The 23,246-nt window shown below is 50.4% G+C and overlaps 3 protein-coding genes and 2 non-coding genes across 16 annotated transcripts in view; 2 read left to right on the forward strand and 3 right to left on the reverse strand.

Annotated features, from left to right (window-relative positions):
• The window catches only part of DENND2B (DENN domain containing 2B), a 197,720-nt gene extending 183,317 nt beyond the window's left edge, over positions 1-14,403 (forward strand). For 11 of the 12 annotated variants that reach the window (XM_081540771.1, XM_081540766.1, XM_081540765.1 and 8 more), the window contains 9 exons: positions 7-84; positions 607-747; positions 4,557-4,705; positions 8,475-8,652; positions 8,915-8,956; positions 10,476-10,587; positions 11,932-12,171; positions 12,990-13,076; positions 13,624-14,403. In XM_081540771.1, the coding sequence (XP_081396897.1) occupies positions 7-84; positions 607-747; positions 4,557-4,705; positions 8,475-8,652; positions 8,915-8,956; positions 10,476-10,587; positions 11,932-12,171; positions 12,990-13,076; positions 13,624-13,658 (1,062 nt within the window). In that variant the 3' untranslated portion in view covers positions 13,659-14,403. The remainder of the gene's footprint in view (positions 1-6; positions 85-606; positions 748-4,556; positions 4,706-8,474; positions 8,653-8,914; positions 8,957-10,475; positions 10,588-11,931; positions 12,172-12,989; positions 13,077-13,623) is intronic. The other variant, XM_081540772.1, reaches the window with a different exon arrangement.
• A 5,545-nt stretch (positions 14,404-19,948) lies between these two features.
• Positions 19,949-22,936, reverse strand: RPL27A (ribosomal protein L27a). Its single transcript, XM_081540788.1, has 5 exons — positions 22,741-22,936; positions 22,280-22,343; positions 21,776-21,851; positions 21,011-21,185; positions 19,949-20,123 (listed from the first exon to the last, which is right to left on the reverse strand). Exons 1-5 carry the CDS (start codon positions 22,741-22,743, stop codon positions 19,995-19,997), a joined length of 447 nt encoding a protein of 148 aa, XP_081396914.1. The 5' UTR covers positions 22,744-22,936; the 3' UTR covers positions 19,949-19,994.
• LOC145528072 (small nucleolar RNA SNORA3/SNORA45 family) lies at positions 20,223-20,350 on the reverse strand. Its single transcript, XR_014070144.1, has one exon. It is a non-coding gene; the product is annotated as a small nucleolar RNA SNORA3/SNORA45 family (small nucleolar RNA).
• On the reverse strand, positions 21,474-21,603 carry LOC145528069 (small nucleolar RNA SNORA3/SNORA45 family). The gene has a single exon (XR_014070141.1). It is a non-coding gene; the product is annotated as a small nucleolar RNA SNORA3/SNORA45 family (small nucleolar RNA).
• The window catches only part of TRIM66 (tripartite motif containing 66), a 60,182-nt gene continuing 59,192 nt past the window's right edge, over positions 22,257-23,246 (forward strand). The window contains exon 1 of the mRNA XM_081540750.1: positions 22,257-22,357. The gene's annotated coding sequence lies outside the window, so the exon portion shown is untranslated. The remainder of the gene's footprint in view (positions 22,358-23,246) is intronic.

Here is a 23,246-nt window from a genome sequence, read left to right on the forward strand (position 1 = left end):
GCCCAGCCAAGCGGGAAAGGGCCTCGGTTGCCAGAGGTGTACTGTGTCATCAGCCGCCTTGGCTGCTTCGGCTTGTTTTCCAAGGTAAGAGGGCTCTGGCTTACTTCCTGTCCCCTTCCCCCATCTGACAGCTCCCACAGGAGAATCTGCATGCAGTTTAGATGAGAAAACCACCTGTGTGTGTGAGAGAGAGGGTGAGAGAAGGCGAGAATGTAAGGGCAAGTGCAGGAGGGCAGTCTGACTCCCTCCCTGTCCACCAGCTCCTGCACGGCAGCGTCTGCTCATGTCACATCCCACCCTGGGCCGTGGGCGAGCCGAGTCCTCAGGGACAGAGACCCTGGGGGAAGCCAAGTGCCCAGGAACTCCACTCTCAAGAGGTGTTTCCTTTGCCCAGCTACTCACTCTTGGGGTCTGAAGCAAGGAATAGTTAGGGAGCACAGCCCTCACAGTGGCCAGGGACATGGGAAGGGTGAGGTGTGAAGCTCCCAGCTCCCAGCTTTTGGCCCAGACCAGTCAGATGCCAGAGTGCCCTCTTCTCTGCCCAGGAGGTAGGGAAGGGCAGCGCCCTGACCTCCTTCCTCTTTGGGCTGCTGGCGGTGGGCACAGGTCCTTGATGAGGTGGAGCGCCGGCGTGGGATCTCCGCTGCTCTGGTCTATCCCTTCATGAGAAGTCTCATGGAATCACCCTTCCCTGCCCCAGGGAAGACCATTAAAGTGAAGACCTTCCTGCCAGGGGCTGGCAATGAGGTAGGGATTTCTGCTGCCTCCTCTGTCAGGTCACAGACTGAGGCTGGGGTGGGACCTGCGAGCCCACGGCTCAGTCTCCAGGGTGCGGAACACGGCCCCTTCCTTGCTCAGCACATTTGTACACCTAACCGACAGGGACTTCCCTGGTGGCTCAGACAGTAAAGCATCTGCCTACAATGCGGGAGACCCGGGTTCAGTCCCTGGGTTGGGAAGATCTCCTGGAGAAGGAAATGGCAACCCACTCCTGTATTCTTGCCTGGTAAATCCCATAGACGGAGGAGCCTGGTAGGCTACAGTCCATTGGGTCGCAAAGAGTCAGACACGACTGAGCGACTTCACTTTCACTTTTTCAACTGACAGGGACTGAGAAATTGAGTGACTGAACTGTGATTGTCGCTCACCTCTCTGCAACTCCCAGGGCCTCCCCTGACCTGTTTGGACTAAACTGCAGGCCGCCTCTTCGTCATTCATCAGATGTTTATGGAATATGTGCCCTCTCACGGTCAGGGTTCCTGCGGACCTCGGGGCAGAGTCATACAGTTAAAGAGGGGCACAGCTCAGTGCTTGTGGAGTTCATGGTCAAGTGGAAGAGACCAGTGTTAAATAAATACTTGCCCATAGAAACAGATAACTCCCCAGAGTGTCAGGTGCCAAGTGACAGCACAGGAGGAAGAGTGTGTGACAGGGCATCTCCTTGAGACTAAGGGCCAGGGGAGGCCTCCTCTGAGGAAGACGACCTTTTCTTGGAGACCCAGGGTGAGGGGAGTCAAGTGGATGAAGTGAGGAGAGGGAGACTGAAAGAGAAGGATGTGGATGGGAAAGGATTATGCCAGGTAGACAGACAGCACCCAAAGGCAAAAGGTGGGAAAGTGTGTATGCTTGTCAGGGAACTGGAGAAGGCCAAGATGGTTGAAAAAGGGAGTGAGCAGGGTTCAGAGGCCACAGGGCCCAGTCACAGTGTGCTGTAGGCCAAATTCAGGGTTTTGGAATGTATCTCAAGCTAAGTTCTAGGATCTGAGAAAATGATTTTAAAAGCCCAGTCTGGCTGCTATGTCGATAGTGGACTGGGGTGAAAACAGGGAGCCCAGCTTGGGTATTGTTGCAGTCGTATAGGCAAGAGATGAGTGGAACTGGGATAAAGGTGTGGATGGAAAGATGAAGGAGGAAGATGGATTTGAGATGTACTTTAGAACTAGGATCAATAGCACTTTGCAGTGGCTGGAAATGGGGACTCGTGTTAGGGAGACTTTAAGGCTGATTCCCAGCTTTCTGGCTTGAGCAACAGGGTAGTCAATGGAGCACCTGAGAGAGGAGCAGGTCTGTGAGGAGGAAGAGTTGATTTTGTGCACATTAGCAAAGAGTGTAGACGGGGAGGAGGAGAAAGTCCTGAGGGCCTCCGGCACTTAGAGGTCCTGCAGTAGAGGAGCAGCAGCAGGAGCCAAGGAAGGGGCCTCTCAGGAAGGAAGGAGTGATTAGGTGAGGTCAGGACCAGGTGTGGCGGGTTGCCTTGACAAGACAGAATTCCAGAACCTTGGGTGGTCAGAGGGCCAAGAAGCCTGAGTGGAGAGAGTTGAGAAGTGGATGGGGTTGAGAAGGGGACATGGCCTGCAGAGATAGCTTTCCAGAGGCTTGGCTGTGGGGAGGAATGGGCCGTGGTTGAACGGTAACGTGGAGCCCGTTTGTTGAAGGTGGTTGTCTGGGTGCTGGTGGGAATGGCCCAGAGAGGGAGAGAGAGGTTAAGGCAGCAGCAGAGGGGACAGTGAGACTGGGGGTGGGCAGTGGGCTCCGTGGGGAGACAGGAGAGAGGGGTCCTCTCTGGTGTGATGGCAGGGAAGGGCTATGGCTTGTATAGATCCTGGATTCTCATCTGACGGCTTCAGTTTTCTCCAAATGGGAAATAAGGTTGTCCTCTGAGAGTGAGAGGTGGGTGCTGGGTTTGAGGAGAGGGAGAAATAAATATATTCGTTGTTGCAGACAGCAGAGAGGGTCTGACTAGAGAAGCACTGGGTTTGCTGGGAGTGGCAAGTACTATTCAAGGCCTTTCTGTGGCATCTTTTCTCTCACCCTCTCTTGGATGGACTTTCTGCTTCATGCATGTAGCCTGGGGGCAGGACCTGTAACCCTTCCCTGAGGGTCCAACAGCAGTACCTGGGAGTCAGTCTTTCAGGACAGGGCCCAGCCCACTCACCAGCCTCCTCTCACATCCATGAACTCTGCTTCCTTTTGCCTTCTTATCTCCTTGGGCAACCAAGTTAAGCATCCTGTGCTCTGAGCCACTGCCCCCGCCCTGCCCCGGCCCCACCCCAGACGGGATGGGTACCCTTCTTGCCAGCCCTCTCGGCTCCCTGTGTAGATGTAAGTTACACCTTTCCCCTGGCCTGACACCAAGCTCATGGGCTGATCGTTCAGGCTCCTTTAACCCCACCAGACTATGATCTCCTTGAGGGGTGGGTGAGTGAAAGGAAGCCCAGGTTGTCCAAGCTGCCTGTGTGAACGCTTATTCCCTGGAGGAGTCCAGACTCTCGGGTACCAGGCATGGGGCGCCAACTGCATGCAGGCTTTCAGGCAGGAGGCTTAGGGGAGCCTCGCTGTGACTTCCTCCGGTGCAGGGGTAGGAGTAGGAGGTGTGCTGAGGCCTCTGGGGTGATGGCGGTGTGGGGTTCCTTCAGCCCACATCACTGACATTTCCGGTGTCTCCTGTATCCTGCTAACGCCGAACCTCTGGGACGTCACCATCGGGTGGGAGAGACAGCGTGGAAACAGACCTCTGAAAAGAGACACATCCTCGGGGCAACCTGTGCCCCCTGTGCTGCTTCCCTGGGGCCAGAGGGATGACCACTGAACTCGGAGTTAGGAGGAACAAATGGGATGATGGCTAAAGCCCTTGGGGGAGAGCTCTGACTCCATAGGGCTGAGAAAAGGAGTTCGTTTTCCCTCCTGGTTCTCTGGAGGCCTACATGTCCGTGCTGCCCACCTCGCTGAGGAACCAGGGGAGGACCAGGCAGGCCCCGATGAGAGCCACTTTATCCTGGCCTGAGCCATCAGTTCCCCCTGCTCTCATTGCCAGGGTCATCGCCACCCTCCACCCTCATGCCTGCCCCCAGGGAAGTGCTGTCTGTGCCACATTGCTGACCTTGGGAGTGGTCTTACCACCCCACTGGAGGGAAGATGGCTAGGTCTGGCCCTGATCAAGAAAGGCCTCTTCCTGGCCAGGCTGTGGAATAGCCAGCCATTTCCCAGTGTTTTCCTTGTCCCTAGCTCGGGGATGAGACATGCTGAGTGAGGCCAGGACAGAGCATCTGGAAGGAAACAGTTCCGTGCAGGAAAGGGAGGGGGCGCGGCAACAGGGACACTAGCATTGTCCTTCCACAGATGGGTGAGGGTTGAGCAGAGCCACGTGGGGGGGCCGTGATCCATTGTGGGGGTCTGTCCGCAGGGGCTGAGATGGGCAAAAGGTCAGGGAGGACCGTGCAGGGAGACTCCCTCACTCTCCTGGTTTGTAAGAGCGGTCAGCTGTCCTCTTCCCTCCCCCAGAGCCTGGCCACCCCCTTCTGGAGCCTCCGCCTTGTTCGCAGTGAGCCCTCCTGCCCGCAGGCTGGGGCCTGAGGACTGTGGAAACAGAGCTGTGGTCTGAGTGGAGGAGGAGACTGGGTCTTGGTGCATAGCGGGCGGTAGAGTGGAGGCGTTAGAGTGGAGGCGTCGGGAGAGAGACTGGGGAGGGAAGCGAGCTTCAGGTCGCTTTGTGCGGGTCCTGGGAGTGGCACCCACCTGATCTGCCTGGACCCGCTTCCCCCACCTCTCTCCTGCAGGTATTAGAGCTGCGACGGCCCACGGACTCCCGGCTGGAGCATGTGGACTTCGAGTGCCTCTTTACTTGCCTCAGTGTGCGCCAGCTCATCCGAATCTTCGCCTCGCTGCTGTTGGAGCGTCGGGTCATTTTTGTGGCAGATAAGCTCAGGTAGGGCTCAGCAGGCGAGGTGAAGAAGTGGGGAAGACATATCCGCTAAGGAATGCAACGTGTATACGAGCCCTAGTATATGCCAGCCACTGTGTTAGTATGTGGAGAGTGTGTGTGTGGGGGGGGGTGCGACTGCACGTGTGGTGAGAGAAGGATCAAATGGAGAGCGTAGGTTAGCAAACCTGGTCAGAGAGGATGACTGAGGGAGCGGGACTTGTGAGCACACATGGTGGCAGAGTTGGGGGCCTGATGGAGGACTTGGCTGGAGGGAAAAAGACAGACGCTGCTTCTTTTGCAGCAGCCAAGATTGTACAGGTACAAACCTATTTATACAGAGAGAGGTAAGAAAGGAAGGAGACTTATAGCAGACAGCCACATTTCCCCTGGAAGGGGACGCAAGGGCATCTCTGTGGGATGCTGCGTTTTAGGAGAGTGATGAACTCTGGGGAGAGCCACCGTGAGAAAGAGGAGAGGGCACTGACTAGGGATAGTATGAGGAGTGCTGAGCCATCCAGCGAGGGTGTCACCTGGAGAAGGCAGTTGAATGGAGTGACCCAGGGCGGGCACATGGCGATTTGCTGAGAAGGATGAGGTCAGGGCCTTGAGGGTGCTGGGGAGGAGAGTGCTTGTAGGGAGGCTGGCCAGACTAGGAAAGGGCAAAAGAAGTCCAGGGACCGGAGCTGCCACTGAGGCAGGGGAGCTGATTTAAGAAGAATAAGAAAAGAGCTGAATAAATCACATGTCTTGGTCTGAAGTGTTGGCGTTTATGGTTTTGGAGGCAGAGGAATTCCAGATACCAAGATCTGGTTGTGGTCAGGGAGGGGATGGAGGAAATGTCACTGGACATGAGGTGTTCTGATAGAAGCTGAGTTCTTCTAGGCAGCCAAGGTGGGTTTTTTGTTTTTTTTTTCTTTAAAGATCATCTCAGTCCATTTGGGATGCTATAAACAAAATACCACAGGCTAGGTAGCTTATAAACAACAGAAATTTATTCCTCACAGTTCTGGAGGCTGAAAATCCAAGATCCAGGTGCCGGCATGGTCACATTGTGGTCAGGGCCCTCTCCCTAGTTCATAGCTGCTGGCTTCGCATTGTGTCCTCACATGGCAGAAGATAGGGGGTGAGGGATCTCTGAGGGGTCTTTGTTGTAAGAGCACTGATCCCATTCATGAGGGCTCCATTCTCATGACCTAAGAACCTCAGATATCACTGGGTGTTTGAGGGGACACAAACATTCAGACCATAGCAAAGGGTATATATAGTGGGTGGGACAGGCAGGGAGAGGATAAGATCTCAGCAACATGTTCTATATTTTTTTTGTCATTACAGGGGGGCAGTAGTTTCTTTAGAGTGGTGGATTAATTTAGTCTTTTAGAGCATTTATTAAGCCATCTGCTATGTGCCATAACATATGCTAGGTGCTGATATGAGGGGCAGAAAACTCTTCCTCCTGGTTTTTCCGCCAATAAGCCCAGGATCCCTGGGCACTTTCTTTTGTTGTATGAGGAGGTCATGAAGGAAGCAGGAGAAATGGACTCCCAAATGCTCTCACAGGGTGTTGGGGCAGGAACTTGGGCCCACCCTCAGCCCAGGAGAAGTGAGGAAGAAGAAAAACCAAAGCTTCTGGCTTTTCCAGAGAGAGCCAGGTTTAGAAATGAAGACTGCCTCCCCGCCCCCCAACCCCGCTTCCCATCACAGCCCTGTGTTTCAGTACACCACAGTTATATGTATGTCCGTTAGGCCTTGTGAGGGGACCGAGCCGGCTGCTGGAGCTAGCCAGCTGTGGAAGCTCCCTGGGGCCCCATCTCTGCCTCTCTGCCATCCGTGTTCACTGTCTGCCAGCAAAGCCTTGGCTGCCTAGCTGTGAGGCTCTGGCCTGGTCAGACCTTGATGCCCCTAGTAGAGCCTGGGCCCCGAGGCTTCTTTCCCTGAAGGTTTCACTCCTTCACCAAGGGCAGAGCCTCCTTTTTGCCACCCCACCTCCCACCCCGAGCCTGGCTCCAGCAGGGCTGTGAATACATTGATTGTTTCCTGTGGCTGCAGCTGCCTCTGAACACATTCCTGGACTGTTCCTGGAGGAAAATGCCCCAGGGTCCTGAACTGGCCGGGCTTAGCGTTCAAGTCCTGCCAATCCTGGGTCTAGAAAAGATGCCCTCCCTGCTCGAGGTCTGTCTCTGACTGGAGAGGGCAGAGTAGGCAGCCCAGTGAGGGCACACAGGGCTGGAGTCCAGCCAGCTCTTGTTCCATTGCTCACATTTTAGGTTGTCCACAAGTGCTTATCCCCTCTGGCCTAGTTCTGATGTTTGTGTTAGTGGGAGGGTGTGTGTGTGTGTGTGTGTGTGTACATGCACGTGCACACACACAAGCTCTGCAGTGATCAACCCTAAGGGTTGTACAAGCCTTCTGCCTTCCAAGCCCCAGGCACCATTGGAAGGCATTGTGGAGATCAGTGTTTCCTTTGACCCTGAGATGGCCCTTTTCTAGATCTTTTTCAGGTGGGTCCCCTTGGGGTTTGGAGAGTGCTGTCCCCAGGGAAAGGGCTCTCAGGGCCAGGATACCTGTGTCTCTGCCTCAGGACCCAGCAGTATTTTAGTTGTCCCAGGGGTGGCAGGACAGCCAAGTAAGGCACTGGCTGCCAGAAAGCTTGTGAACATCCAGAGGTCCTTCTAGAAAAGAGGGTTTGTTTCTGTCATGGATTGAAACCACGTTCTCTGACTGGTGGTCATTAGTCATGAAAGGAAGATAATCCCTGTTGGAGCCAATCAGGTAGAGCCCAGGGCCTTCGTAGTTAGTAGGTGGGACCAATAGATGCAGAGAGACAGGGTGGGAAAGACAGGCTTGAGAATGACTCTGGGCTGCTGTCTCATTTGTGATATGGCCGTGAGGGGCAGGTTCTTGACTCCTCTCCTGACAGGTAGATGGTTCAGGTCAGGTGTGTTTCCTGTGGTGACTGGTGACCCATACTAGCCCTCAGCACTCACTTCTGTGCCTTCTGGCTAGCCCTGGGGAGATTCTCCTTCTGGTCTCCCATTGGTCATTCTGCTTGGACAGCCAGCCCTGTGATATGGTGCTGGAGGCCTGGAGTCCCCTCTAGGCCAAGAGAGGGGTGACCCACTGAGAAGTCTGGCCTTTTTTTGGAGCCTGAGAGGAAAGACGGAAGTGGGTGAGAATGGTGCCAGCCTCACTCAGTCAGCCCGCTTTCTCCAGTTAGAGGAGTAGGGAATGGTAGACGTAACACTGGATTGGGAGACCAGAAAACTGGCCATGTCCCACCTCTGCCGCTTGTGACCAGACTGACCCTGGGTTATCAGTGAGCCCAGCTGTAAAATGTGGACTTGATAAGATGGTCTCTGTAGGACCTTCCAGCTCTCACACACTATGAATTTGTGATCACTGTTGCTCAGCTTTCCTTTGTACTCCCTGGCCTGAGCTGATCCTCCCAAACTGGGTCAGGCCCACCTGTGCATTTGGGTGGCCCTTGGGGGTGTGTGTATGTGTGTGTTCAGGTGTTGCTATGTACCTTCACAGCTGTACTAGGTATAGCCACCAAGGAGGGCCCCGCCACTGGCCCTGAGGCCCTGAGCAGGGGGGATGTGGGGGCTTCACCAGTCTGCAAGGTCAGACCCAGGCTGAACCTCCTTAGCGTCTTTGTTGCCCTGGGAGGTTTAATATGAAAGGAGGTCATGAGCCTAGCCCAGCAGGCACTAACTCCCCTTCCCTGAAGGTGCTGGGCCTGAGCTCAGTGTTTGTCTGTCTGTCTGTCTACCAGTACCCTGTCCAGCTGCTCCCATGCGGTGGTGGCCTTGCTCTATCCCTTCTCCTGGCAGCACACCTTCATTCCTGTCCTCCCGGCCTCCATGATCGACATCGTCTGCTGTCCCACCCCTTTCCTGGTTGGCCTGCTCTCCAGCTCCCTCCCCAAACTGAAGGAGCTGCCTGTGGAAGAGGTGGGCCATCTGGGGAACCAGCTAGGGGGAGGATGGGACAGAAGGAACAGAAGCCCCCAGGAGGGAAGGGCAGAAGGGGAAGCGGTTGGGGGAGACTGCTGGGATCTTGTTTGTGTCTCCAGCTCTTCTCCTTGCTCCCTGGGAGGCCTGTCTCTGGCTGGAGTTCTTCCTGTTATCTGACCCTGGGAATCCAGGAGATTGGTGGAGGGCATTGCATGGATTCATATCCTGAATCACTGCCCCTCATGACTCTTTTTTTCAGGCACTGATGGTGAATCTGGGGTCTGACCGATTCATCCGACAGGTAAGAGCTGGACGTTGCATGGCCTGCCCCAGGATGGGTGCTTATTTGGTACAGAGCACCCAGCACTGTCACATACATACTCCACTCTCATAGCTGACTGCTGAGCTCTGGGTTCCACGTTCACAGAGCAGACAAAAGTTGCTGGGGGATTATCCATGATGCACAGAATGTGGTGGAATGTAAAAGTTTGTGATTGTTGTCAACTTCAAAAAGTCTCTGTGAGTGGTAGAAATTCTCCTGGGCACATAAAGGAACATAATCTAATGCCGTAGACTTTGGGAATGTAGTCTGTTACACACACCACTGACAGAGCTCTATCTCCTGCATATCAAGCATCAAGATATGGACACTGAATCAGAATATAGAGACAGACATGGCAGTCTAACCTTGTGCCCGAGAAATGTGATTTCCCTGCCCCCCCAGCCAACTGTGCTTCCCACCTGGTGCTGAAGATGGAGGAATTGGGGAGACTTCATCGTGATACTGGGGTGGGAACCCCTACTGGTCCTGGGCAGTGAATGCCGCCTGCTCCACACTTTTTATCTTTGTGACCCTGGGCAAGTTTCTTAACCTCTCTCTATGCCTTAGTTTCTCTTCTTAAAATGAAGTGGATAGGGACTTTTCCTGGTGCTCCAGTGTTAAGACCTCACCTTCCAGGGCAGGGGGTGCAGGTTTGATCCCTGGTGAGGGAGCTAAGATCTCACATGCCTTGTGGCCAAGAAGCCAAACATAAAATAGAAACAATATTGTAACAAGGCTTTCCAGGTGGTGCTTGTGGTAAAGAACCCACCTGCCAGTGCAGGAGGTGTAAGAGATGCAGGTTCGGTCCCTGGGTCAGAAAGATCCCCTGAAGGGAGGGCATGGCAATTCACTCCAGTATTCTTGCCTGGGGAGTCCCATGGGGCGGGCTATAGTCCATAAGGTCACGTAGAGTCCGACAACACTGAAGTGAGGGCTTCCCTCATAGTCCGGTGGTTAAGAATCTGCCTGCTAATGCAGGGGACACGGGTTTGATCTCTGGGTTGGGAAGATCCCACATGCTTCTAGGCAGCTATGCCTGTCTGCCACAACTACTGAGCCCTTGCTCTAGCACCTGAGAGATGCAACTATTGAGCCCATGTGCCACAACTACAGAAGCTCAAGTGCCCTAGAGCCTGTGCTCTGCAACAAGAGAAGCCACCACATGAGAAGCCCATGCGCCACAACTAAAGAGTAGCCCCCGCTCTCAACGAGACAAAGCCCTCTCGCAGCCCCAAAGACCCAGCACAGCCAATGAATAAATAAATAAATAATTAAAAGAGTAAAGCGATTTAGCTCACACACAATATTGTAGCAAATTCCATGAAGACTTTAAAAATGGTCCACATAAAAAAAATCTTAAAAAAAAATGAGGTTGGTAAAATTATCAGGGTTATTGGGAGGATGAAATGAGATTATATAATCAAGCTTATATATTCAAGCTCCTCAGACAGCACTGGCACAGAGTAAGTGCTCACTGTGTGGTTCCCTTCTCCTGCAGATGGATGATGAGGACACGTTGTTACCTAGGAAGTTACAGGCGGCTCTGGAGCAGGCTCTGGAGAGGAAGAACGAGCTGATCTCCCAGGACTCAGACAGCGACTCTGATGATGGTGAGTGAGGCCTGCCCCACGCAGTGGTTGGGGGGAGTGGTGCTCTGGTCTTTGATTTCCATTTTCATTCATCCAGCAAGTATCTGCTAGCTTCCATGTTGAGAGCACAATTTCCAACCTCCTGGTTCATGAGCTGGTCCTAGACTTCCTTTACTCTGGGCCTGGGCCTCATTGGGCCTGGACCCTGCTTCTGTGCACCAGACCCACCTGGCTGATGAAACTGAGATATAGGACCTTGGTCTCACTTTAGCCTAGAATTCTCTAGCCCTACTCCTTTGCCGATAAAAGTCCATGTAGTCCAAGCTATGGTTCTTCCAGTAGTCATGTGCAGGTGTATGAGAGTTGGACCATAAAGAAGGCTGAGCACTGAACAATTGATGCTTTCAAACTGTTGTGTCGGAGAAGACTCTTGAGAGTCCCTTGGACAGCAAGGAGATCAAACCAGTCAATCCTAAGGGAAATCAATCCTGAATACTCACTGGAAAGACTGATGCTGACACTGAAGCTTCAGTACTTTGGCCACTTGATAAGAAGAGCCGAGTCATTGGAAAAGACCCTGATTCTGGGAAAGATTGAGGGCAGGAGGAGAAGGGGGTGACAGAGAATGAGATGGTTGGATGGTATCACCGAATTGATGGACATGAGTTTGAGCAAACTCTGGGAGATAGTGAAAGACAGGGAAGGAAGCCTGGTGTGCTGCAATTCTTGGGATTGCAAAGAGTCGGACACGACTTAGCAACTGAACAACAACAACTCCCAGTGTGGTTCAGGGAGTTCTGGCTTGACTGGGTCTGAGGGGAGAGGAATAGTATAATGTTTTATCAGAAGGAATTCAGAAACTTAGATAACATCAGGGCTGCTTCTAGGGTGGCCCAGGCTACAAAGCTCCCCTCTTGCCTCTAATTCTTCTCTTCCTCAGAAAGTTTGGGATGAAAAACCCAAAGACAACTGGCAACCACAAAGACTCTTCTTGCTGATAGGATGCTACTTATTCCTCTGTCTCAGGCCTTGCCTTGAGCCACTGCAGGAGGTGGAGGGAACTTCCTCTTCCTGTGAAGCCAGGGAAACCACCAGAGGGCAAGGAGTGTTGGGGGGAGTGGGGCCCTGGTCTCTGATTTCCATTCTCACTCATTCAGCAAGTATCTGCCAGCTTCCATGTTCAGAGCACAGTTTCCAACCTCCTGGCTCATGAGCTAGTTACAAGCCTGGGAGCGCAAGAGCTCAAGTTCCAAGAACAGATAAGTGGTTCTGGCTGCAGTTTAGTTGAGATGGAGACAAGATCCCCTGGAGGCTGCGGTTGCAGGCTCTGGACCTGAACCTCAAAGGTTTTCTTTTCTTTTCCAGAATGTAATACCCTCAATGGGCTGGTGTCAGAGGTGTTTATCCGGTTCTTTGTGGAGACTGTTGGGCATTACTCCCTCTTCCTGACACAGAGTGAGAAGGGGGAGAGGGCCTTTCAGCGAGAGGCCTTCCGCAAGTCTGTGGCCTCCAAAAGCATCCGCCGTTTTCTTGAAGTTTTTATGGAGTCTCAGATGTTTGCTGGCTTCATCCAAGACAGGGAGCTGAGAAAGTGTCGGGCAAAAGGTAAGGCCAGAAGAGCCTGGGTTGGGGGGTTCTGAGGGGTATCAGGTCTCCTCCTCCGGCTTTTCTGCTACCAGCAGGCTGAGTAGCCAGGCACAGTGAGCCTCCATCAGTATCAGCCAGGGCAGGCCTCCTAATATCCCTTTTCTTCTAGAAGGGACTGCCAAGGGCACTTTCTCCTCTGCTGCAGAAGGTGCCCTCACTAGGCTGGGCACAGGCTGGAGCCCTGTGGCAAAAGAGTGGGGCTTATCTCCACTTTGCCCCTCTTCACAGGTCCTTATTTAGAGAAAAAGGCCAGATTGCACCAGTTAGGGAGTCCTGAGAATCCAGGGTTGAAGAGAACTGAGCCAGCTCTCTGTCTTAAGTTGGTGTCAGTCTGCACTCAGAGCACAAAGGTTATCTCTGTTATTTCATCAGCTCTGCTCACTCTAGAGCTTTTTCTTCTCATCAAGACCTTTCTAACCTCAGGAATGTTACGTCTTCTGTCCACCAGTACTGTCCCTTTAGTGTAACCTTTTGAAACAACATGATAGAATGTCTAAAAGGAGCTGGAGAAGATGCCTACTTGGGGCCAGCTCTGATACCACGTTGCATCCTCACCATAATGCAGCCCAGGCCATCAGCAGTGAACACCAGTGAGGTGTCATTAATAATAGTTTTGATGAGCCGGTCTGGATTCTGACAGGATGCTCCTGTAAGTTATAATGCCAGGTCTTTGGTTCCCCCCTTTTTGGGATCTGTTCCCTTTGGTCCTCTCAACAGGAGCCTTCCCTTCCCTTCCTCCAAGGACTATTCTCTTCCTTGTTCCTCCCCTTCCTCAGGCCTCTTTGAGCAGCGAGTGGAGCAGTATTTAGAGGAACTCCCAGACACCGAGCAGAGTGGAATGAACAAGTTTCTCCGTGGTTTGGGTAAGCAACCTTGTCACGGATAAGACAAGTTCAGCAAGGAGGGGGTGGGGTGGCTGGGGGATCTGTACCCCAAACTACTCTAAATAAACCAGCAACAATGGGAATTTATATTGGGGCTGTAGATAGAACAGGAAATCTGACAGATCTTCACCTCAATCGGGTCTTTTGGGGTGCACTCCTTCCTGAGTGAACACAAGGGTCATTAGAACCAGTGAGTGTTCCTCGTGGCTATAAGGGGAAGGTCTACTAAGAAGGAGCAGAGTGTCCTTCTCTGAAAAAGCTCCCCTCCCTTCAAAGAGCTCAGCCAACTGAACCATAAAATCATAGTTTGTCTCACTTTAAAGGAAAATTGAGACCAAAGAAGTTAAATGGCTTGCCCAAGGCCATTCATGATTAATACCAGAGCCTAATTAGAGCTCTAGAGTGTTTTCACTGTCCTGATCTAGCTGCAATCCAGGCTTTCTAATCCTTCTGTCTCACTGAGAGTTAGGACTATTGGAAGCGATGATACTGAAACATTCTCACTGTCACCCTCTCTGGCCCACAGGCAACAAAATGAAGTTCCTCCACAAGAAGAATTAAGCCCCTTCCCCAGACAGAGTCCAGTGCCTTGCAGAGCCTGGGAAGGGGGCCCAGCCTTGAACCCTTTGGGCTGCTGTGGCTGCTCTGCCTCTACAGACCCCACCCTCCAAGCCAGCCCACCTCTGCCTTCACGACATCCCAGGATACTGTTTGTAAATAATCTGCTGTAAGCTTTCTTATGTTTTTGTAACAAGCAAAGAGAATCTGGTAAATATTTGTATATTCCCAAGGGGCCGGGTGCTTTCCTGCCCTGCCCGAGCATGGATGAAGTTTTGCTGGGTGCTGGTGACTGGCCAATTATGTGCAGCTGACTGTCTCGGCCGAACCACTGATCTTCCCCTGGAGGCTCCTGGCCTGCCTGCCTGCCTGCCTGCGGCCCCTGCTGCCAGTCTCGGGCCCTGGAGAGCACATGCTGTCTTGTCATGTATGAGACTTTTTTTTTTAAATCTTAGAGTTTCTATTTTTTTCTAGTAGCCCCTCCCTCCCCTGACCCTCTGTTTTTGAAAGGCAAAGGCCAATCAATCCCCATTTGCAGCATGGTACCAGGCTTTCGGGCCTGGCCTTCTCTTCTTTCTCCCACCTTTGTGATGGTCAGTGAGTCATGGGAAGCCCACCCTCCAGCTCTGCTAGTGTCCTCCAGGCCCAGCTCCCAGTCAGTGGTGGCCATGATGCGGTACAGGGCATCCCTCCTTCCCACCATCTACGGGTGTTCTCAATAAACAGTGTATAGTTGTTTGGGCCCAGAGCCCCATGTGTTTCTTGGCTTCATTATCTAGAGTTCTCTCTCCCGGGGAATGGGCTGAGGCAGGATGAAACACCTTCATGCAGGGAACTGAGTACTTGATTAAGAGTTTAGCTTTTGTGTGGGTCACTGACCTCCCCTGAAATTGAGTTCTCTGGCCTGAGCTGTATGGCTGGTCTTGTGTGCTCAGGGTCACTTAGTTGTGTCTGCCTCTTTGTGGCCTCATGGACTGTAGTCCTCCAGGCTCCTCTGTCCATGGAATTTTCCAGGCAAGAATACTAGAGCGGGTTGCCATTTCCTCCTCCAGGGGATCTTCTTGACCTAGGGATCAAATTCATCTCTTGCGTCTCCTGCACTGGTAGACCACTAGTGACTTTACCACTAGCGCCACCTGGCAAGCCCCATATGACTGGTCTTCAGTTCAGTTCAGTCACTCGGTCGTGTTCAACTCTTTGCAACCCCATGGACTGCAGCACGCCAGGCTTCCCTGTCCATCACCAACTCCCGGAGCTTGCTCAAACTCACGTCCATTGAGTCGGTGACGACTGGTCTTAGAAGATGCCTAATTATTGTTCTAGCTTAGCTTCCCTCTCCAATAGCCAAGTGTTCAGATTCTGTGTGTTTCCACTGATGGAAAGAATGCTTATTGCCTCTTGGCTCCCCTATTAAGTTAATCTTATCATTTTTCTATTCAGTATGAAGCCCTTATGACATCACTGGGTACCCTAACATTGGTAGAGTCAAGCCCAGCTAAAGACAACCCAGGGTTTGCTCATAGCTCGGGCCCATTGTTTATGGCTCTTCCATGTCATGCTGTGAAGTTTTTTTCCATTGGAACTCTTACAGGTGTGCATGCATGCAGAAAATTTTGCTATATTTTTTGGAAAAGCAAGGAGGGAAGTAAGGTGGGGAATATGGGTGGCTTAGGCTTTCTCTCCACCCAAGGCCTTTGCAGAGACAAGACCTTGAAAATTTCCAGGATGGGGCAATAAGCTGGATCTCTTTTCATTGGTATTGGCTTCAGGTCTGGCAGGATTTGAACCATAGTTTTCCTGTCCTTCCACTCTAACCTACTTGTTAAAACAGGAGACCATGCCTGCTGGAGTCCTCTTTCCTCCTTCTCCCCATCTCCAGTGACGCCTGCACAGGTCCCAGTCTGTGTGTGGTTTGGGGTTGCTGTCTGCCTTATAAAGTGGAGGTTTTGTCTTTTAGGAAGACAGATATTGGTCTCCTCTGAAAAAGCCTCTTACATAGTTGGCTTTGGCATCTTCCAAGAAAAGGAGGGCACACTCACTGAGGCCTCATGAGGCTGGTTTTACAGGTGAGGTAAAAAGAGAAGATAGCAGCTATAACCAGAAAGTCCAGAATAGGGTGTTGTTACCTCCAGAACTTGTCACTTTTAACTCGGTTTCATGAATCACAGAAGTGGAGTCCTTAATAAAATAATCGTTTCCAAAGGTCCTATTTCTGCCCCCTTTCCTCTCCCTCTCTTTTTTAATGTCTCCAAAGAATCCTCGGATATGTGATCAGATCACAAGATACATAAGTGTAAATTAATATTTCTTAAAACCTGTACCTTTTATGTAGCATTAAATACAGTGTTATTTTAACCTTAGGGGTTCCCCACCCCCCTCGACCTATGGCCACAGCTCATCCCAATCTGGAAAACTGATACTGGCACACAATGGCTTGGAATGGGCTGCAAGGGCCTGTACAGTGACTGCTATGGGCAAGGCACAGAGGTCTCATCTGAAAGGTAGAGGAGGGTGTGTCTGGGGGGCCTGGTCTGAGGGTGACAGAAGTGTTTTGGGTTTCTTTCCAGTTCTGTTTTTACATGATGTCTGGACCTCTAAACTGATGGTTCTCAATCCTAGCAGATCCAATACTCCTTTTCTATAGCAAATATTGTAACTCCCCCCATTACTATCCTGAAATGAAATCCATAGATAATATAACCTACCTAAACATCTTAACTGTGATATAGTCTTAACTGTAATATAAAAGGGGAGAAATAAAAGGAAAGTTATTTTGTCATAAAATAACATGTATTTACATATGTAAATACTTGGGTACAACCATATTAGAAGGTATAATGAAGTCAGGTGCTTACACCTGTACATTGCTGTGAATGCAACAGCTACCCATGCAGAAAGTGTTGAATTAGCAACTCAGATACTAGTAATTAGGTGTTAACCGCTGGTAAGAGTTTTCTGAGATGAACAGTTTTGGGCAATATTCTGAACCAAACACTATGAGTTTCCCGGATTTAAACAATAGTTGGAATCCCCCAAAACTGCTAAGTATATGAAAACTACAAAAAACAAAAACAAACATCTTTTTTATTGTGTGAAATGAAATTAGGTGGGTTCTAAGCTAGATTTTGTGTTTTGAATCAGTCTATACATTGCACGACATCAAGCATCTCTGGTTGCTTCCTTTCCACGATTGTGACCACAAATGCTCCCATACATTTACAAAATGCCCCTCTAGAGGATGGTATCACCACTACTGAAAACGAGTGTCCTTAGTGCCTTTCTGGGAGATTGCTCAGGAGCAGGGCAATGCTGCCTCCTCTACCAGAAGTCGAACTGTCAGCCCACCTCCATTCTGGAGTTAAGAAAGGCCCCTGGGTTTTCTCCTGTCATCAGGTAACTTTGAGAGCACGGCAGGTTGCGCTATTACATCTTTCTAAATGCTCTTTTTCAGTGAGTTACCATACATGCTTTGGTGAACAGTGTTGAAATGAGAAGGCTGGGCTTTTTTTTAAAGGCAGTATTTTGGAATGCCCTTGGAAGGTAACTGTAGTTCACACTGGAGGGTTTGTGGAATTAGAACGCCAAGAAAACTAACTATATCACAACTCAAGTTTAAATTTTGTTAAAAATAACATCCTTTATTTTGTAAATAGCCTTGTAATTCACCTTGTACCCCAAATGACTGATTTATAAAGATAGGTAAATAGGGTATTTTTTTAAAGCCAACTTTAAGTGGAAATCAAAGTTAAACAAAAACTGGGCTGCAAAGCAGAACCAGAAATGAAACATACACTTTCAACTCATGAGGAAATCTCTATGTTCTTCTTCCAGAACTTTCCTAGCGCAACCACTTTTTTTTTTAGCCAAATGTATCTCGAATACTCATCTTTTAATGGCAACTTAATTCTAAAAAAATCTGGAATTCTCATCTTGGAGGCGCACAGAAAGGCCACAGTTCCTGCTTTGCGCGGCCAAAGCGGGACCGAGTACAGCGAGGGCAGTGGAGAACTCAGCTTTGAGCCCAAGCCGCACTTGGTGCTGGGTCGAAATAAACCTCCCGTCTAACCCGAGCGCCACAGGCGGCCCCGCCCACTGCCGGAAATGGTGGAGCCGACTCTGTACGTACTTCCGGCCACGGTGTGGGAGGTCAAAGTGACGCCGGAACCAGAACCTCCTAACCTGCGGAAGCGGCTCCGATCTTCGCGGGGAAACAGAGATCCGCAGCTGGAGCGCCAACTTCTGCCTGGCTCCAGTTGCCAGAACTCCGGTACCCCCTGCCAGTGGTGCACGCCTTTGGTTGGTTTTCATCCCACGGGCTGGCTGCTGCTGGGCTAGTAGCAATGTTTACTTGAATTGAGAATTGAAATCCTATGGTTTTGACGAGGACTTTCATAAATTATGGTATATTTAGCTGTTAATCTAACATTTCCTACAATTATTTTAAAGGGCAAAAGGTTGAGGACCACCGAGTTCGGGGGATATCTGATTCAAAAGCTCTGCTCCCCGTATATTCGTTACAACTTCATCAACGTGCACCTTGTAGCCACTGGAGGTAGTGTCAGTATGGGCCTGTGCCTGTGGGACGGGTTAATTCAAGTTTGGCAGGCTTGTCCAGGGACTTTTCCTATGCATTGGCTATATTTTGCATCTCAGCTCTGACACCTTTCACTTTAAAATCAAAACATAACGTTTGCCTTTGGTGCTATACAACAAGCTAAGTGGTCGTTCTACATGTGAGAGCGCCTAGTCGTGTCAGACTCTGCGACCCCATGGACTGCAGCATGCCAGGTTTCCCTGTCCATCACCAACTCAAACTCATGTCCATCGAGTTGGTGATGCCATCCAACCATCTCATCCTCTGTCGTCCCCTTCTGCTTTCAGTCTTTTCCAGCATCAGGGTCGGTTCTTCACATCAGGTGGCCAAAGTACTGTTTCAGCTTCACCATCAGTCCTTCCAATAAATACTCAGGACTGATTTCCTTTAGGATTGACTGGTTGGATCTCCTTGTAGAGAGCACTAGGTCGCTCTTCATTATCTTGGGGCATGTTTGGTTTTTCACCAGTCACACAACTTCCTTTGGCAGTATTACTACCTGGGAGTAAGTAATCAGAGGGCCTGCTTGGTTACTATAACTATAAATAATGGTGAGCAAGATGAACACAGCAGCTCACACTGATCAGTAGCTGTATTCTCCAGGCCTGTGCTTCTTTACAGTTGATCATCCCCAATATCCTGTAAAGGCTGTCATGACAAACTGGTCCCATCATAGAGAGGCATGGTTCCCAATCCATTTATGACCCTACAGAGCAATACAGAAACAACCCTCTACCAGACTAAACCTGTAAGTACAGTTTTAGCAAGCTTAAGTGCCATCCTAACTATTCTTTTGGTCAGGTTTCTACCCCGGAAGTTTTATGATGGGTCAAAAACACCTTCAAAATCTTGGGAAACAGTCAAACTATAGCAAATTATAATGTACTATAATATTAAGAGGGTCCTGTCAGCACACAAGCTCATCTTAGTTTTGCAGGAGATACAAACTCTAGAAAACCTGATTCTGGTTTCTGGTCTGAAGTGTTAGTTGCTCAGGCGTGTCTGACTCTTTGTGACCCTATGGACTACAGCCCACCAGGCTCCTCTTTCTATGGGATTCTCCGGACAAGATACTGGAGTGAGGTGCCATTTCCTCCTACAGGGGATCTTCCCAACCCAGGGATCAAACCCGGTCTTCTGTATTGCAGTCAGATTGTCTGAGCCACCAGGGAAGCCCTTTAGCCTTAATTTCTCTAAAAGATGCACACACACAAACCACTCTATTTGTACAAGCCCTGGCGTGTTGCCCCATTGCAACAGTTTGGTTTGAGATAAATAAGTCAGGTGGAGAAAGTTAAGTTCCCAAGAGCCACTCCCATCACTGTCCCATGTTTCCAATGTGACCCAGAGATCTTGTACGTAAAGAACGTTCCACCTCAAAACTGAGTTTCTGCTCCCTGAGCTCCATGGAACAGTTAAAAGGGCACATTCTCCCACTCACTGTAAATTCATAGCATACAATTCTAAGAGACCTTTCAACAATCAGATAAAGTTACCTTATCAACAGGTATCCGTCTCATTAAGGGAGAAGCCTCAAATTATGTAACCAGCCAAAGCCGGTAAGTGCTAGTGTTACCTCTTTGTACTTTGAGGGGAGTTGGCAGAGGAACCCAGGTCCTGATACCTGTATTCCTAGAATCTATTAGGTGGGTTTCTGTACACGTAGGGAGGTAGAAATGCCAAAGAACCTACACTCAAACCAGAGAAAAGAACTTAACATTTAATGAATTTCCCAGCATGTGGCTTCAAGCCACCAGGACACAAGCCCCACCTACACTCTTAATCTTCTCCTCAGCTCTTCTGCTGAAGAATTTGGCCTTAACGATGACAGGCTGCTTTGGGAGCTTTCCTTTCCCCAGAACTTTGTAGTAACCCTAGAAGAACAGAGAAAAGGGTTTATAATGCACGACGGCAGTCACGAAGAGTATAAAGAAAGATTCCTGTCAATCCACTTCATCTAGGAGCCAGGGAAGGCATGTTTCTGATCTGGGCACTCACGGAGGCACCGATTGCCCTCACTAGTGAATCAAGACAGCAGGTTCTATCTGAGGACTCTGGCACACCAGGACAAAAGCTGTCGGGATGTGACTCTAGTCTTGGGCAGAGCTCAACCCCCCTTTTCCTATTCAATTACCACTTGATAAGCAAAAAAGGAAAAAATCACATTTCCAATAAAGTTCCAAGAAGCCAGAGTCATCAGAACTGCTCAAAGAACAGGCTGAGAAAGGGAATTTTAACTTTACTGAAAATCTCCTCAGGGTTCTGACTACCTCCATACCCATGGAAGGTAAGGTTGAACACAAGGACCAGACTCCTAATAATATACAAAAATGCCTTTTTGGGGGGGCAGGAAGGGATCTCTTCAGATAATGTTCGGCCTTAAATATCATTTGAACATATCAGGACTGTATTTTATAAGAAACATAAAGGGCGAAGGGCTGTGCCTCATTGTAGCCTTGTGTAAAACAGACCAGAGCCGGCTAACGTAAATTACTACCTAAGTTCGGATGAGAAACCAGGGTATTGACAGTAGGAATAAGATAGCTGATCAGATAAAATTCAAGTGAAAAATGAAATAAATGAATAAGAGAGTAAAGTATCACTCTTCAAAGGTTTTACATGATCACAACTGAACAAGAGTTCAGTTCTGGTCAGTGAACTACTGGTGGAAGTTCTACTGAAGGAACTGTCTAGTAGGTAGCTGGATGTATATTATCCACAATTTTGAAAGGCACATAAAAGGGCAAAAATAGTCACTTACTGATCGCACCACGTCAATGATAGGAGCAGCTCCTGTCTTGTTCTTGGCAGCATTTACTCGTGTCTGCTCACTAACCAAGGTCCACAATTTATCAAGGTTGACAGTTGGGCAGAAACTCTGGTTCCTCTTTAAGTGGTAATGCCTCATACCAACTTTCCCAAAGTATCCTGGGTGACTGGGAAAACAAGGCAACCATTTTCATTACCTCACTCCAACTGAGCTATGTTTACCATCTTCACAGTCCATCTCCCTCCATTACAGTGTACACTGTTCACTTGTGCAGAAAAGCAACCTAGCACGAACTCCACTTGTTGAGTAAAACAAATCTTAAGACTAGAATTCAGATCACTTGACAGCTTCTACACCCTCCTATCACACCAGACTCCTAAACAAGTAGTTTTAATACCACCCTGCTAAGTTGTGGGCATAAATAGATCTAAAGGTTGTGTTAAGTCAATCTGATGCATGTCACTAACCTGGTGACTGACTATGCCATAAGGGCCACAGCCAGTGAATAAGGTCAGCAGTTACTCTTCGAGGACTCTAGCACACTAAGGCAACAGTGGATACCCAAGCGTGACTCTAGCCTCGACAAGTGATGACAAGTTCAGTTCACACCAAACATGAACTAGAGAAAAACCAGCAACAGACAAGGTTTGTGAGTAGTGAGAGACTTGCTTCCCGCTGAAGACATTCTTAACTACCCTCTACCCCTAAATCCCAAGCTAGTAGTGTCAGTAAAAGGACAGTGCAAAAACCACTCACTATTTGTCGAAATTAATCCTGTGATGATGCATGCCACCAGCATTACCTCGGCCTCCCGGGTGTTTCCGGTGTTTGCCTGCAGGAACACAAAGCTACATGGTTAAAGTAGCCTTCTCCAACCCGTCAATATTATTGTAGCAAAAGCATTTCCCCATACTTCTGGGCCTTTGCTTAATATCTCTTCCAGCAGTGTTGTTCCTTCAAGACTCTTGGGATAAACATCACTTTGCAGTGTTCCACATAACACTAACCCAGTACTTCATGCCTTCAACCAATTCAATACTGGGTCTCGCCCCATTTCCAACCTCCCAACTCATGTGAAATTCTCTACAACCGGAGCACAGACGATTCTCAAATAAAAAGTCAACAGCTAATGATCTAGTTCAAGCCAACTCAATGGCATGAGCTCTGACAAACCCACTTCACGTAGCTACCTACTAACTGACAAGCTAGCAGCCGGCAGGGATAGACCAAGGCCGACCAGAATGGGGAAAGAGCACTTACCGATGCGGCCGTGGCCGTGGCTCACGTGGCCCCTAAGTTTCCGGGTCTTCCTTAGTCTGGATGGCTGTATGGGAAAAGGTACTTAGTGAGAAGGCCGAAGGGAAGCAGGGCAGGGGGGGAACCTTGCCCAGTCTGTGAGGGACCCGCAAGCCTAGCGGTTTGCTCTGTGGCGCCGTCAGCAAAACTGAGGTTACGGCCACGCCAGGAGCAGTGCGGCCTCATCAAGGAAGAGCCCGGGCGCCCCGGCCCGCGTGTCTCGAGAATCCAAGCTCCTGGATGAACACGCGGCCCTAGCTTCCCCGCCCTGCTCCGGGCCCATGCCGGCCACTCCGCCCCGCGGCTGGCCACGCGTAGCCCTGGAAGACCAGGGCAAGCTTGGGAGTAGGTGGCTGGGGTGCATGGTGAGTAAAGCTCGCGGTTTGAGACTACGACTAAGTGGACCATCCTCACGAACCACCTACCATGTCGGCGGCCTAGACGAAAGAGGAAGGCCTCCGCGAAGTCTCGCGATCTATCGAGGACGGGGCGGAGACAATCGCCTCACTTCCTGTCTGGGAGGCAGGGTCGCGGGCGGGGCCTCTTTGGCTCGCGGGTCTCGCGCGACTCCGGGTTTTGCGTTTTCCTTTTCCTGTGGGCTCCCTGTTAGTTACAGAACTGTTCCGGAGGCAGCAGTGGGCGGGGTATCGTTTCTGTGCTGTCCCGCGGGCGCTCGTGCTCAGAGGCTGATGTCTGTCTCGGAAGGCGGGGTTTGGCGCCCTAAGGTGCATGCCGCTGCGGCTGTTGGGCCGGGCTTTTTTCCCAGCGCCAAGGCCCAGGAGTTCGTCGGGGCCACCATGTTTCTCAGCTCTTCACCAACCGCCCCATACCTGAGCGACCCCGCGCTTCTCGCTGTGTTCTTGGAGGTCGTCTCGGCCCGGGCGGTAGCGGTTGCTTGCGTGTCCCCTGGCTGCATTGAGGAACTGTTTGA

This window comes from Giraffa tippelskirchi, chromosome 11, assembly GCF_054371585.1.
Source record: "Giraffa tippelskirchi isolate mGirTip1 chromosome 11, T2T-mGirTip1v1.2.pri, whole genome shotgun sequence".
Lineage (NCBI taxonomy): Eukaryota > Metazoa > Chordata > Mammalia > Artiodactyla > Giraffidae > Giraffa > Giraffa tippelskirchi.

Coding starts and splice junctions, on each gene's coding strand:
- RPL27A (XM_081540788.1), bottom strand. Junction 21,186..21,775: donor AGGATTAATTTCGACAAATA/GTGAGTGGTTTT, acceptor TTGTTTTCCCAG/TCACCCAGGATACTTTGGGA. Junction 20,124..21,010: donor TCATTGACGTGGTGCGATCA/GTAAGTGACTAT, acceptor CTGTTCTTCTAG/GGTTACTACAAAGTTCTGGG.